Source organism: Giraffa tippelskirchi, chromosome 11 (genome assembly GCF_054371585.1).
Source record: "Giraffa tippelskirchi isolate mGirTip1 chromosome 11, T2T-mGirTip1v1.2.pri, whole genome shotgun sequence".
Lineage (NCBI taxonomy): Eukaryota > Metazoa > Chordata > Mammalia > Artiodactyla > Giraffidae > Giraffa > Giraffa tippelskirchi.
In genome coordinates this window covers 60,335,609-60,349,293 of record NC_137285.1, presented here as the reverse complement: position 1 = coordinate 60,349,293, position 13,685 = coordinate 60,335,609, and the positions used below count along the sequence as shown (strand labels likewise).

General features: G+C 31.8%; 1 protein-coding gene across 12 annotated transcripts in view; it reads left to right on the top strand.

The window, feature by feature from the left end:
* LRBA (LPS responsive beige-like anchor protein) overlaps nucleotides 1-13,685 on the top strand; it is an 803,036-nt gene that overhangs the window by 478,489 nt on the left and 310,862 nt on the right. For 11 of the 12 annotated variants that reach the window (XM_081543940.1, XM_081543938.1, XM_081543941.1 and 8 more), the window contains one exon: nucleotides 7,086-7,210. In XM_081543940.1, coding sequence (XP_081400066.1) covers nucleotides 7,086-7,210 — 125 coding nt within the window. Of the gene's footprint in view, nucleotides 1-7,085; nucleotides 7,217-13,685 lie in introns of all 12 variants that reach the window. The other variant, XM_081543949.1, reaches the window with a different exon arrangement.

The following is a 13,685-nucleotide window of genomic DNA, read 5'->3' as shown; positions in this document are numbered from 1 at the left end:
CAGTGACTTTTGAAATCTTGATTCTAACCCTGTGTTTCCTGCCTTAGTTTTTGCCACTCTGAGGCTGCTTTGAAATGATCTTTCTTACCCGAAGCCTCGTCGATAGAAATGCCTTTTTATGTCAGTATTTGTGCATGATGTTGCTTCTGTTTATAATGCCTTTTCTATTGTGCCAAGCAGACTCCTGTTTATCATTTAAATTACTTTTAGAAAGTCATCTTGTTCATTCTTTAATTATTAAGTGCTGGCTTTGTTTCAGTTACTGTGCTTGGTCAGTGAATTACATAGACGCAAACCCTTGTCCTCATGGAACTTACAAAATAGATCCTCACTGAAAGCTTAATGAAATCTTCAATCCTCCCAGGCAGGGTTAATTAGTACTTTGATTGTAGCTATAATAGTATCCAAAAGAGTTTCTAGAGGAAATGTCTTATGAAAAGCTCATTGGCTTTGAAGTCCATAGACTCTTATGATTTACTACTGATGGATAAGACTGAGCTTTTTCATCTTAAAAATGAACAGAGCAGTATTTAATCATGGAAGGCTTGTAGTGAGGCTTGTTGATAATGCATGTAAAAGAACATGATGTCTAGCATACAGCAGCCTAATGCAATAATTGTTATCTAATTTAAAATTTTATTGTTTATATTCAATAATTTTCTTATTCTGATTCTAATGTAAAAAATTCTGTGCTGAACCCAGCATAGTTTATTTGTAGGTACCAAGATTTGGCACATAGTTGGCACTCAACTGATTTTTGCTGAATTATTTTTTAAATAAGATTTTTGGGGAAAAGAGAACAGATCTATGCAATTGGTCTGGCTACTGAGGTGAATTTTAGGGTTTCTGGTATGCAATGATATCATGTATTTTAATTTGTTTTTCAATTCTCTGTTGTTAGAGTCTTAACTGGTAGTACAATTAACATTAGATTTTGATTTCTTATAACCTACTCCTGGTAAAAATACTGAGTGAATAAAGAAATAGTTAACAGGCTAACAACAGCTAGGAAAACTTTGGTATTATTTTTTGAATAATTGACTTTGTTGCAAGATTGTATTTCTTTTGAAATGTCCAAATTTAATGAAGATGGGTCTCTAGTTGTCTCTGAAAGCAAACAGAAATACACTGAAGAGCACCATTGCTTAAGTTCATTACTACATATAATGTAATTTTACCTAATTAACACATATGATGCTCTATGACTCAATGTAATATAAATTCTCTATGTAAGTCCTCAATAAAGAAAGGATTCCGCTTCAAAAGGTGTCTCCTCTACTGCAACTGAAGGATTTTTTCCTTTTCTTTTTTTTTTTTTTATTAAGATAGCATAGTGCATAGATCGCTTGCATTTGATTTACAGTTGGTACCTGGTAAACAGGTTTTAGTTAATATTCTGTCTATCTGCATGAAGGCACAGTAGATTTCAGTTTGTGAGATAAAGCATTCTTTTATATTGTACGATAACCTATATAGTACCTGCACATTATTTCAGCAAGATTTATGCAGAAAGTGAAACCCTTCTAGAACTTAAGCACTTTTATCTTCTAACTGACAGTGCACTGAAAATGTTTACGTGCTTCTTTTCTAGAGGTTGCCATTTAAGTTGCAGCTAATGTCTAGTGTTAATTTTTAATCTAAAACGGTAGAATTAGAAGCTAGCCAGATATAGGAGTCAGAAAAATAAGTAATATACAAATTTAAGAGCAAAATATGAATACCAAAATTTTCTCAGATTTAGAACTTTTTTCTGGCCAGAAGAATTTATTACTGACTTGTGGTAAGGTTGTCAGGATTTATCAGGTATTGTCACAAGAAAATAGGAAAGATGGAAAATGGAATATTTTTCTAAGATAATTGAATTTGACAGTTTTTCTTTTTAAGACTAGAATTCATTTATTGGTATAGATCTAAGTTACATAAAAATAACCCTACAACCAAAAGGATCACAAACATGCATATATTTGACTAATTTAAATAATGTGACAATGCATTTAGATTATATAATAACTGGAATATTTTTTATAATAGCTACCCCTCATTTCAGTAGTTAACATTTTACTGTAATAGAATGATAGTAGAACATAATATGCCTTAATAGAACAATATGAATTTAATGACTTCAGTGAAATAAATGTCAGTGTTTCTCTTTTGTTCTTGATTATTTTATTCTGAATATTGAATTTTGCCTGTTTTTTTGACAGTCATGCCTATTTGTGGTCTGAACACCTTTTCCTGCATCAGGGAAATGCTAAATGTGTGACTGCTACTGATAGCATCTGAAGGGCTTATTCTGTTTCCTGTTCTGAAGATTCGGTTTAACTTGGTCAGAGAATAAAGGAGCCTGAGCAAAGAAAGGAGGGGGGGAGAAGATAAGATGTTCTCAGAGCACCCTATCGTTTCTCATAGGGCGCTTAAATACAGCAGCACAAAATGAACAGTGCACGACTCCAGGAGTGCCACTTGCACAGATCTTGATGAGAATAGTGCTCCTTCGAGTTGTGCCATTTACTAGCCATTTACTAGAGCTCTCTCTGTCACACAGAATTTTTGAATTCTTACTGTTTTCTCACCTGGCTTTTGTCAGAGACCGACTATCTTAATAATCTTTGTATCCCTAGCTGCTGGCTCAAGTTGAAATCAGTCATTATTTTGCCATGTTTAGGAGTCTACTTCAGTATCCATCCATTCAGCACTGTTAATTGGTTGATTGGATTGCCATGCTTTCTCTGAGGAAAGCTAAACTTTAGAGAGTCTTATAATTTACTTGTGGAAAATAATATACTATTTTTAGGTAAACCATTCAACTGTTAGAGGAAGATTATGGATCATCCCTTAGTTACTGATTCTCTGTTTTAATATTTCTTCCTTTTCCAAGTGATTCTCTTTTGGCTCATCCTTATTCATTTTCTTTAGTAGATCAAATCACTGTCCACAGTGGACCTGGGAGGGGAACAAATAGCCTATCTATTGCTGCTTGAGTTGTATTTCCTTCTAAGATTTATTTCAACAGTCTATCCGATTTTGTTGTTGTAGAATAGAAAGTACATATTCTGTATATAAAAATGGCATTATGTTATATTATGTAGCTCATAGCAATATGTTAAAGTTCTATTTGTACAAATACATATATGTGTAGGTTTTTAAAAGAGTAGAAAGGTAATTAGATGACTTTTGCAGTCAGAAATGACTGATGCTACTGAGCATGCACTCATGCTTATACTTTGAAAAAGACAGGCCTATGTTAGCATTTTAATCTTAGACTTTGAGATTAGGCCAAAGAAAGGGGAAGAAATAATTAGAAAGAAACATTAGAACATTTATTTTCACTGTCATCCACAACTTTTCAAATACAGTATATTCCTGTTAGTCAAAGGTACTTGGAGCTTGTGTACTAACAGAGGACCTAACTACCAGACCTTTTATAGAGAAGGCTTTATTTCTAGATCTTATAGAGCCTAGGGTTACATCCTGAATTTGAGTACTTTTTTGAGGATCCTAGTTTTAATTATTTGTAGAAATGGATATAGATGAGGTTTGTGAATGTGACATCATGTAGTACTAGTGTAATTTTTTTGGTAGATACAGATATATAGAGGTATAGGTATATAGTGATCTAGATGTATATTTCTAAGTTCTCAGAATAAGTGATTTCTCATCTTATCCATGCTTGTATTTGCTCAGCAGTCTGTTTCTGAATACTTGAAGTCTTTAAAATTTTTCTAGCCATACCATAGTGATAACTACAAAAATATATAACAACTTAGTTCATAAACTTATGAGAAAAGTGTTGTATCAGTTTCCCAAATTTGTCAGTTTCTTATCCTTTTTCCCCAAGAAGGAGATTTTGGAGAGGGAGTGCCAGTAGTTCCTAAATAAGAATGAAATCTTTATGTGAATAATCAAAAGATACTAAGTTGATGATTGAAACCTACACATTCCCCTTTCCAGTCATGTTCTAAACTGACAAATTGTGACTCATTTTCTCAGTGATAGAGCTTTATGCTGAGACTGTATGTTGTTGGAAGGAGCAGAGTTGGGACAAAACAGTGAATTTTTTATGTCTCAGTTTCGTACTATGTAGATGACTTTAAACTTGCTAGTAATTATCCTTATCTGAAAGAAAAAATGAATATGACTTACTTTTTCAAAGAACGTATATTACTCTTAACAATCAGAAATTGGATGATAAATGCTAATTTTTTCGAATGAGGCTAATAATGATTCCATTTTGAGTAAATTCCTTGAAGGTTTATTCTGCATTATCTGGAGAGACTTTCAAAAATGTATTGAAATTGTTGGTCTCTGTAACTGATTTTTGTAATCCATTCTGGACCTGTGATCTGAAATGAGTGATTTCGCTTTTGTCTTCAGACTAAATTGTTGTAACAGGGGGGTAGACTACTTGTATTGAGAAGATATTCTGAGATGTAGTTTTCAGGGTAGTGGAAAGATTATCCTGCTGAGGTATAGATTTCTTCATTTTATTTGGATATATCTAAAATATTTTTAAATTTTTGATAGAATGTTTACATTTGAAGACCGAAGTCCATAATGAGGGTAAATGAAACTTACCTTAAATCTTTTCCGTGATGTCCACAGTGTCTCCATTTCTAGTACATCAGTGCTTTTGTTTCAGCCAAATGTCACCATTGTGACCATTATTTGTTACCGTTGAAGAGCACAAAAATAAATATTATAGTTCTGTTTCCTCCTAATTGTGGTTACTATCGTTACAGATATTTTCTTTGAGTTTCTTGAAAATTTGTGAATGATTTTATAATTCCTCTGGTTTTTCTCCTGCTTAACAAAAATGATCACACACATGCTTTAATAGCCATTGGATTTGACTTCTCTCTCAAGTATTATACTGGAATCTATTGTTACCTAATTTAGTAACAATTTTATAATAGCAGCTTAACATCTCTTATAATTTTAATTGTTATCAAGAAGAATGACATCGTTTAATTTGACTCAAAATTCAGAAGGATGGATGAATGACAAATTAATAATTTACCACCTTTGCATAATACTGAAGCACAGAATATTAGAAGGATTGATGGCAGAAAAGGTTAACAAATTTTAGCAGCTTTCATTAGCTTTACACCGTCATATGTTTGTGGTGCTGACTGAAATAGGCTTTGTAGGAGATCTCAGTCTAGGGAACTAATTACTTGTGCCGATTGCTGCTCTGATGAATAGACCCTCATTGTATCATTCCCCTGAAGACGAGGAGCAGCCTGTGATTCACGACTGCATCCTGGCTGATATTTGATAATAATTTTAACAGATAAATGTAGGTAGGCAGAATGATGAAGTACCTATCCAAGCTCCATGACTATCAAAGCCATACACATAGCCATCTGTGTACCGCCTTTCCCCCACTCTCCTAAGGAGAATTTTATTTTATTAATTGAGTTCAAACAACTGTTTTCTGTGCTTATGTGTATTCTATAGGTATTTCTTATTTAACTTTAAATGCTATCATAATAATAGTTTTCATTTGAAAGGTAGACAGCAAAATAACAGAGGAATGAGAGAGGTTTTTAATTTTTTTCTCTTCGAGGACTACAGTTCTTACACATTTTTGTGTTCTGCTTAGATTACTTTATATTTCCTCCTGTTTAGGCATGAACAGAATCGACAAAGGAAATCCTTGCTGTTTCCTTGTCTCCCCACCATTCTCATGAAGAGCATAGGATTCCTATTGTTTTTGAAAAATATTTTCTTTAAATAATGCCCTGTTTTTTAATCTATGCTTTCATTAATCTGAGCTAATTTTTAATTGGTGAAGTACTTATTTACAGATCTATTTTGAATTTTTAAAGGTAGCCTCTTTAAACCATCAAAATATGGAAAACTTTTATGTAGGTATTTTGGGACTGTCAGTTGGTCAAGGCTACTAATTTGTCAAAGGTGACAGGTACAATTTTATTAGCTCATGAAATACAAGTGAGGTTTTATTTTGCATTAGTCATTTTTTGCAGAAGCTTTGATTATGAATTTTTAAATTTCATTATTGAAACTTACAGTTTTTCATGTTGTTTAGTGTAAATATATTCTGCAGAGTTTTTTTTTTAACTGTAACTGAAAAAGCTTCGTATTAGAAACATTTTTCAGCATGCTAGATCATGATTAGTTAATAGAAAAGAAAGTTGACATTCATACATTGCCATGTAAAAAGATCTACATAATTGGGGAAAATAGAGTGGAACTTGAATTGAGTGAACCCTTTAAAAAATACATTTCTAAAAGTATGCTTTTGATATAGCAATTATTGCACATCATATACCATGTAGTTTTTAATTAAATATAAAAACAGACTACATAAAACAGGAATCCAATCTGATTTGCTTGAAAATAGATTGCTATTTCACTCTAAAGGAATGGTTTATTTAAAAACAGTAAGTGGAAAAGAAATGCATTTTCTTGTGTTGTTCTAAGCCTCAAGGGCTAAATGTAATGAATATTTTAAGAGATTATTTTAATTAAATTCCTGCACATCTAAACAGAGTAATATTTTATTATCACATACATAACCATGTAACTGAGATATTCATTAAAGTTAACACTTTCTGGACCAAGAATTCATGGTATGATTTACTGACCTTGTGCAAAAAGGCACAAATTAGGAAGAAAAATGAAGGGGGACAGACTTTGATTAATATAGGTAATGCTATACCATATTTATAATAGCCTTTTCCCTATTCTGGTTTATAAATGCAGCCACAGAGAAAGGTGCCCTGCTGAGGCTGAAATGAGGCTGAAATCAGAGCACATGCCACTAGAGTGTGGGGAAACTGATCACACTGTCAGCAATTCATTTCAAAATGATGTATTTAGTGCTCATTTCACCTTCCAAGAAAAAGGAAAAGGAGTTCCTTAGACTGGAAGGTGATATTGTTATTTTCAAGGACATACCTAAGTTAAAGATTGCAGAAAGGGGAGTGTGAGGTGGAGGGAGAATTAAGAGGAATGGGAGGGAAAAAAAGGCAGAGCAAACAAGGAGAGCTTTATGCAGAAATTCAGTGCTACCACGCTGTTTGATAATTGCTAACATATGTGGCTTCTCTGTTTCATTGTAGTCGTCCTCGTGAGTTCTGGCGCCTCGACTACTGGGAAGATGACTTGCGGCGCCGGCGACGATTTGTGCGTAACCCTCTAGGATCGACACATCCTGAAGCGACACTAAAAACAGCCGTGGAACATGGTCAGTGTGTAAACCACTCCTTGCCAATAGCAAGCAGCAGGTACAGTACTTGGTAATGAAGAGCATAACTTCATTATTACAAGGTACTGTAAAATGCTCCGGTGCCATATTCCCCAGTTATTCACCCCAGAATCAGAAGTTAAATTTTTATAGTTAGTGTAGGGTCCTATTATGGTGTCAAGTGTATTTATTTATTATGTTACACATGCAAAACTTACTTAACATAGACCCTTTGTTTCAGAGTAGGAGGATAAAATATTTCTCCTTTTAAGTGACATATTCAGCTTTGAATGAATTAATCCAGGATGTCTGTCTTAAATCCATGAATATCTGAAAGACAGCATTTACAAACCAAATAGGTTTCCAGGTCTTGTTGTGTGTGTGTGGTTTTCCCTCAATCATGGTATTTTAGGATGAGATTATGAAGTGGGAGAGATAGTAATAAACGACCAAGTGCCTCGATACTTTCTGAGCCTTGATTTGTAGATGGTTGTGATAGATGGCTCCTGGAAAAAGAATAGACATTATTTTCATATGTTCCTGTTCTGCATCAGCTTGTTATCAGAACTTAACAATTTTTCCTTTTTTGATATAATGCATAGCACTGTGATTCAGTTGAGGTAGAAGCCTCGTGAGCAAATTTGAAAAACTGAAGAAGTCCTTTGGACTTGATAATATACCATCTTTGATCACAGGGTTTCTACATAGGTTTTGTAATTTTTGAAAGCCAATTAAGTTTTATTGGCTAACGGGGGAAATGTACCCACTCATATTAGATTGTTTTTGATTTTATAAAATAAAAATTGATTAGTTTTTCAGGGTATTAGTTTAACATGCAGCAGCTTATGGTTAAATGATAATATGTAATGTCCAAAATAAACGTTAAATTACATTCAAGAAGAATATTAAGAATTTAAATTAAAAGTCTGTGATCTTAGGGTTGGCCTCAGTCAGGCAGCTTAACCTCTTGCACTCAGCCTTAAAGAGCCATTTCTGGAAGAAAATGTCTACAATATGTCATCAGATACAACACCAAATGTGACATCAGTCCTTTAAAATAAATGATCATACAGAGAATAGTCAATAACAAAGTGATCTTAAAGCAATAATAGTCTCAGGGCCCTACATCTTCAACTACAGGAGGTGGAGAAGGAGAAATAAGATGTAGAATTAATTAGGCCACTTTTGCTTTTAAGGTTCAAGTGCTTTTTACGTAGTGCTGTGGATTTCAGAGTTTTATATATATATTTTTTCTTCTTTCATTTTGTTTTTAGCTTTTTTTTTGTTTTAGTTAATAACTCATACACTGAAAAAAAAAATTAGCCTTTTGCAGTTTTATTCTTCTCAGTCAAAAAGATATTGCCATGTGCACTTAAAATATAATAAGTATCTTTCTTATTAATTGTCATTTAGCATTCAGTTGTGGGTTCTGAAGTCTATGAATGACAGTAAAAATATGTTTATGAAAAATTTTCCTTTTCTGTCTGGAGGGGGGCCCTGTTTTCTAAAATTGCATATAGGCAAACTGTTAGTACTTTATTGTGAAAGAAGTAGCACTAACTGAATTTAAAATTTGTTGTACAGAGCTTATTAAAATCAATTGATCAAAAATAGTACATTGAACCACTTTGGGGAGTCATAGGATTTTTTATAATGAGTAAATTTTAATTTTGTTGTTCAATTTTAACTTTTCAAAGAACATTATGTCATCTTTTTTAATGCTGAGTCTGATGTTTTTTAAAAGATATTTGTTAGCAATGCTTACTGTCATTTAAGACTTAGAATCCTATTTAGAAGTAGATTTCACTCCAATTAGTCTAAATAGTAATTGAAAGGTTAACATAATATTAATGTTATCTGTATTTTATTCATTTTTAAATTAAGAGAGAAGTAAAGTTTAGCATTTTATGTAATTCCATCCTATTTGGTAAAATTTTATACTAGTTTCATAATGATTAATATTTAAAGGACTGAAAGATTAAGAACATATATTTAAATCTGAAATATATTTTTAAAAACGAACAAAATGTTTATTATGTAGTAGATGCTTCCAATTAAGAAGATGTTATATTTTATGTAACTTTTTTTAAAAAAGGTAAAAGTTCTAGCTAATCAAATATTATATATTTTAAAATTTTAAATAATAACGATTAGTCAGTTTTGGAACTCAGCACATAGATTGTAGTATAGTATTGTTTGATGTCTGTGTGATTTATGCTACTATATTAGGTAAGCAGAGAGCTTAATTTTTTGATGTTTTATTAATTAGAGTATCTTTTAGTTCACGTTCAATTTTAGTTTTGTGTTAATTAAAAGCTCTTTGTTTTTTTAATTCTAACTTAATTACAGTAAGGAAGCTAATAAAAATAAATATTGATATATTAAGAATCAAGTATGCAAAACAACATAGTTAATGTGATCAAAATGCAGTTGAAATCATAGAATTTATTGTGGATGAACACTGTGCTTCAATGTTGAATTCAAAGAATTAAATAGATTTTCCTGAAGATAGTATGTCACTTTAATGCTCTTTTATGACTTCTCACTTTAGTTTGTAATTTAACTAAGGAGACAGGACATTTTGAAAATGCAGAATCTTAAAACATCACAAACTATAGTACTATTATTAAAGGAAGATATCTAAATAGAAATACTGTTGGCGATTAGTTATATATTTTAGTAGTAGGAGCCATCTTTTTTATAGATTGATTTGATTTGAAGGAAAGCCTCTGGTGTAAGGGTGGCAGAGTAAATACCTGAAGAGTGATGTTCTCTATTCAGACGATCAATACCAGCCCCATGACTCTACTTCTGGCTACCTTCTAGTTAAAAACAAATTTTTTAATTCTGACAATTTAATTGCCCTTCCCAAGTTCACATTAACTTGCTTGGGGAAAAGGGCTTTAGGTAATTTTTCACAGAGAGACCCTCCAAAGTGGTTATTTATAAAAGTCATTTTGTAATGGGAGATTTCTTTAACTTTGTAGAAACTGAGTCATATTTTAAAATTAAAATTAATACTTCCTCTTACGATTAAATATTCTTTATAGAAACTAGCAGCAGGAAGCAGAGGTGGGTATTTGATTTTTTGAGGGCATTTGCTCCAATTTTGTAGTTTTAAAATTTATCAGAAATCAGTTATAATGATTTGTAACTTTCTCCTAATGTGCAGAGACCAGTTTGTCAGTTATTTTTCATCAGAGCATTTTAGATCTGAAAAGAACTTAAGGCTAACGTCTAGTCTGACTTTGTTCTTTACAGATAAGGAAACTGAGGAAACAAAAGTCCAGCATACTCCTTAGTAGATGCAGAGCTAAATCCCAGGTTAACTGATGGCTCATCAGATTTTCTTGTCACTCTGCTGTACTGTCTTCTAAAATTCATTGTTAAATATAATGGGAATTTTGTAATCAAAGACATGTAAAAAATGTTTTAAATGGTGGAAAGATTGGTTTTAATTCAAATACTAAAACAGTTTAGCACTAGAATCCTATTGCATTTAAGACATGTTTATTTTGTAGAGAATTTGCATACTAATAGAAGTATATGAGGAGTATTTTACATAGTTTTACAACTGTCTTATTTATAATCACATTTACTGATAAAAACAACTCATCTGATTTTCTAGGGATGACAGACCATGTAAAGACCGTAAATCATGTCATTCTCTCATATCTTCAAATAATGCCAGATACTATTGCTTCTTTTTTAGGATAAACATACATTAGATTCTCTGTCTAAAGCTTTTGAAAAACCCATGTTGGACTTGGCTTTTTCTCCTAATTACACTTTGTAGTTTAACTAACTTTTCTAGAATAAATTTTATTGACTTTGGAAATTGCATAAACTATAAAGGGGAATTAGTTTAGGACAGTAGTTGAATATAAGACATTCTTCATGTGTCCTGTTCAGAATCAACAGTTATGGTGTCCACTACACATCACACAATGTGGACACTCATATTTAGTTTATGTACAATTAGGGTCACTTTGTTATACCAGTCATTATGTTTCTCTTTTAATTAACAAAGTGGCTAATTCTTAGTATAAACCTCTTTTACCGTAATATGGACTATTGATAATTCCAGTTCACTAGAACAGTCACTGGACTTTTAAAAAGAGATTTATGTACCATGGGTAGAACAGTTTTCTATATTCTTTTCCTGTTTTAATTTTACTTGGCTTGTCTGTGTTACCTAGATCAATCAGCTCATGCCCAGAGCTAGCTCTGAAGAACTTGAACTTTGCTTTTTGAGGACCAGCCTTTCTCTGAGCCTGCTCATTGCTTGTAGCCCCAGTGAATCACATGTTTCAAATAAAACATTTTTTACAGATTTCTGCAGTTTTATGTAGCAGTTGCAACTTAGTTATCAAGTTAGGATAAATATTAAATCAGAATAAGATATGAGATTAGTGAAGGCAGTTTGTTGATAGTGAAATGAAGAATTTAAACAGTTGTCATGTTTGTTAGTAATTTTATTAACTAGAAGAGATCTGAATCGAGCTTTAAAATTGAACCAAAAGTATATTTTGACTTCATCCAATTAAACTTTTATGCAAGTGTAGGATACACTCACAGAAGATATTAAAATAATTGATTCTTGTTTTAATGGTTGATTGAGTATAAGACAAATGAAAGTTAAAAACATGCTTTTCCCAGCACATATAAACATGACAATTATCTTTTATTTTATGCTTGGGACAGTTTTGTTCTAATTTTGAGGGGGAAAAAAGTTCTTTAGTGGAAAGCTATTAGACCACTGAGAATTGAACACCAGCGCATGTGGTGTGTATTAGAGTACTGTTGGTAATTTTACTGCTGCTAACTTAAAATCCTCAAGGGGGAGTTAATTACAGGAAAACCATTCTAAATATCAGTAAGCTGCATTTTTTCCATGACAAGAGCTTTTTCAGTTGAGGTTGAACAATCGCAGAATCTGAGCTTGTAAAAATAAGTAAATAAATAAATTAAAGTGGTGTTTGTATGTGTACAGTAGAACTATAGTGTTTTAAATTTTTTCCATAAAATTTTATTTAATTCAGAAGTTATTGTGTCTTATTTGTTGTCAGCATGATGAGAAACATATTTAAAATTTTAAAATTTCAGTTGGAAGGGATAAAAGTTTATAGTTAGTAGTCATTTAAATGAATGTAATTTATTTACTGAGCTATTTTAAACCATTGCATATTGCCACTGACGACTCTTACAGTCATTTCATTTTTTGTAAATGTTTTCAGATTAAAGTTTTTTTTCTTTTCCTTCTTTCAAATAAGGTTGGTATACTTCAGAACATGTATGGCAGTAATCAGAGAAAGTAATGAGTGAGCTATTGAATTTAGTTGTTTCGGATTTGTTGGGCCTATGTTCATCAAATTTAGGTTTGGAAATGAATATGTCTTTATTCTGTACTTATTTCTTATGATTATGACTTAATCTTTTAAAATGCATTATGGAAAGCATTAGATTTAGTGAACCAACCAGTAAATTATGTATACATTCATATTTGTATATTGATTATTTTCATTTTCTGTGGCATAGTGGTTAGAAGCCCAGATTTTGGTGCCACAGTGACTAGATTTGATTCCTGACTCTACTTCTCATTAACCGTGTTGCCTTGAGGAAGTTATAAAACCTCTCTGAGCGTGTTTGCTCATGTGAAAAGGAGAATTTAGCAGAAGGCCTATGAAAATTAAATGAGTTAAATGTCTAAAGTGCTTTTGAATACTCTTTGGCACATGATAAGTGTATTTAATTTTAGCATTATTATCATTTCTGTTTCGAAGGAATTATGCATCCAGGAAGTGAGAATGTAGCATCCTAAATTTGTGCTTAAACTCTTGACTGGCTACTGTTAATTTATTATAATTTACTTCATAACAAAATACAGATGATGATGATTTTTCTTGTGTTTCTCTGTGACTAATTTATTTTTAGTAAAATTGTTAGTAAATTGAAAAAAATCTTGTTAGCAATGTTTGTGATTTGAAGGTAAGGAAATATAAATGCTGCAAATATAAACAAGGATGTAAAAACTTATACTCCTATTTTCCAAAAAAATAGTGTTTTTTTGGTATGTTTCTTTATAGTATTTAAGAAAATAGAGCCATTTTAATTATATACTTTATGTTCTTTTCAAATACTTATTGAGACCTTCATATATGTATACCATACTATGCTATATGTGGGTGTGAGAGAAAATAAGATTTTATTTATCCAGAGAGGATAATCAATACTAAATAGAGAAAGCTTCTTACCATGACTTTCTTATTTAATAGAAAGCTCCTGTGTTCATTTAAATAGTGTCATAAATATTATATGTAAATGTTATACATGGTGAACTCACAATAAATATGATAAAAATAAAGTTTTACCTTTAACAGTATCCATAACCATACCTATTAAACTCAAAGAAGCCTTGCTTTGTCACGTTAACCAGTTAGGACACATGCAGTTTAACTATTTAGAATAAATTCTA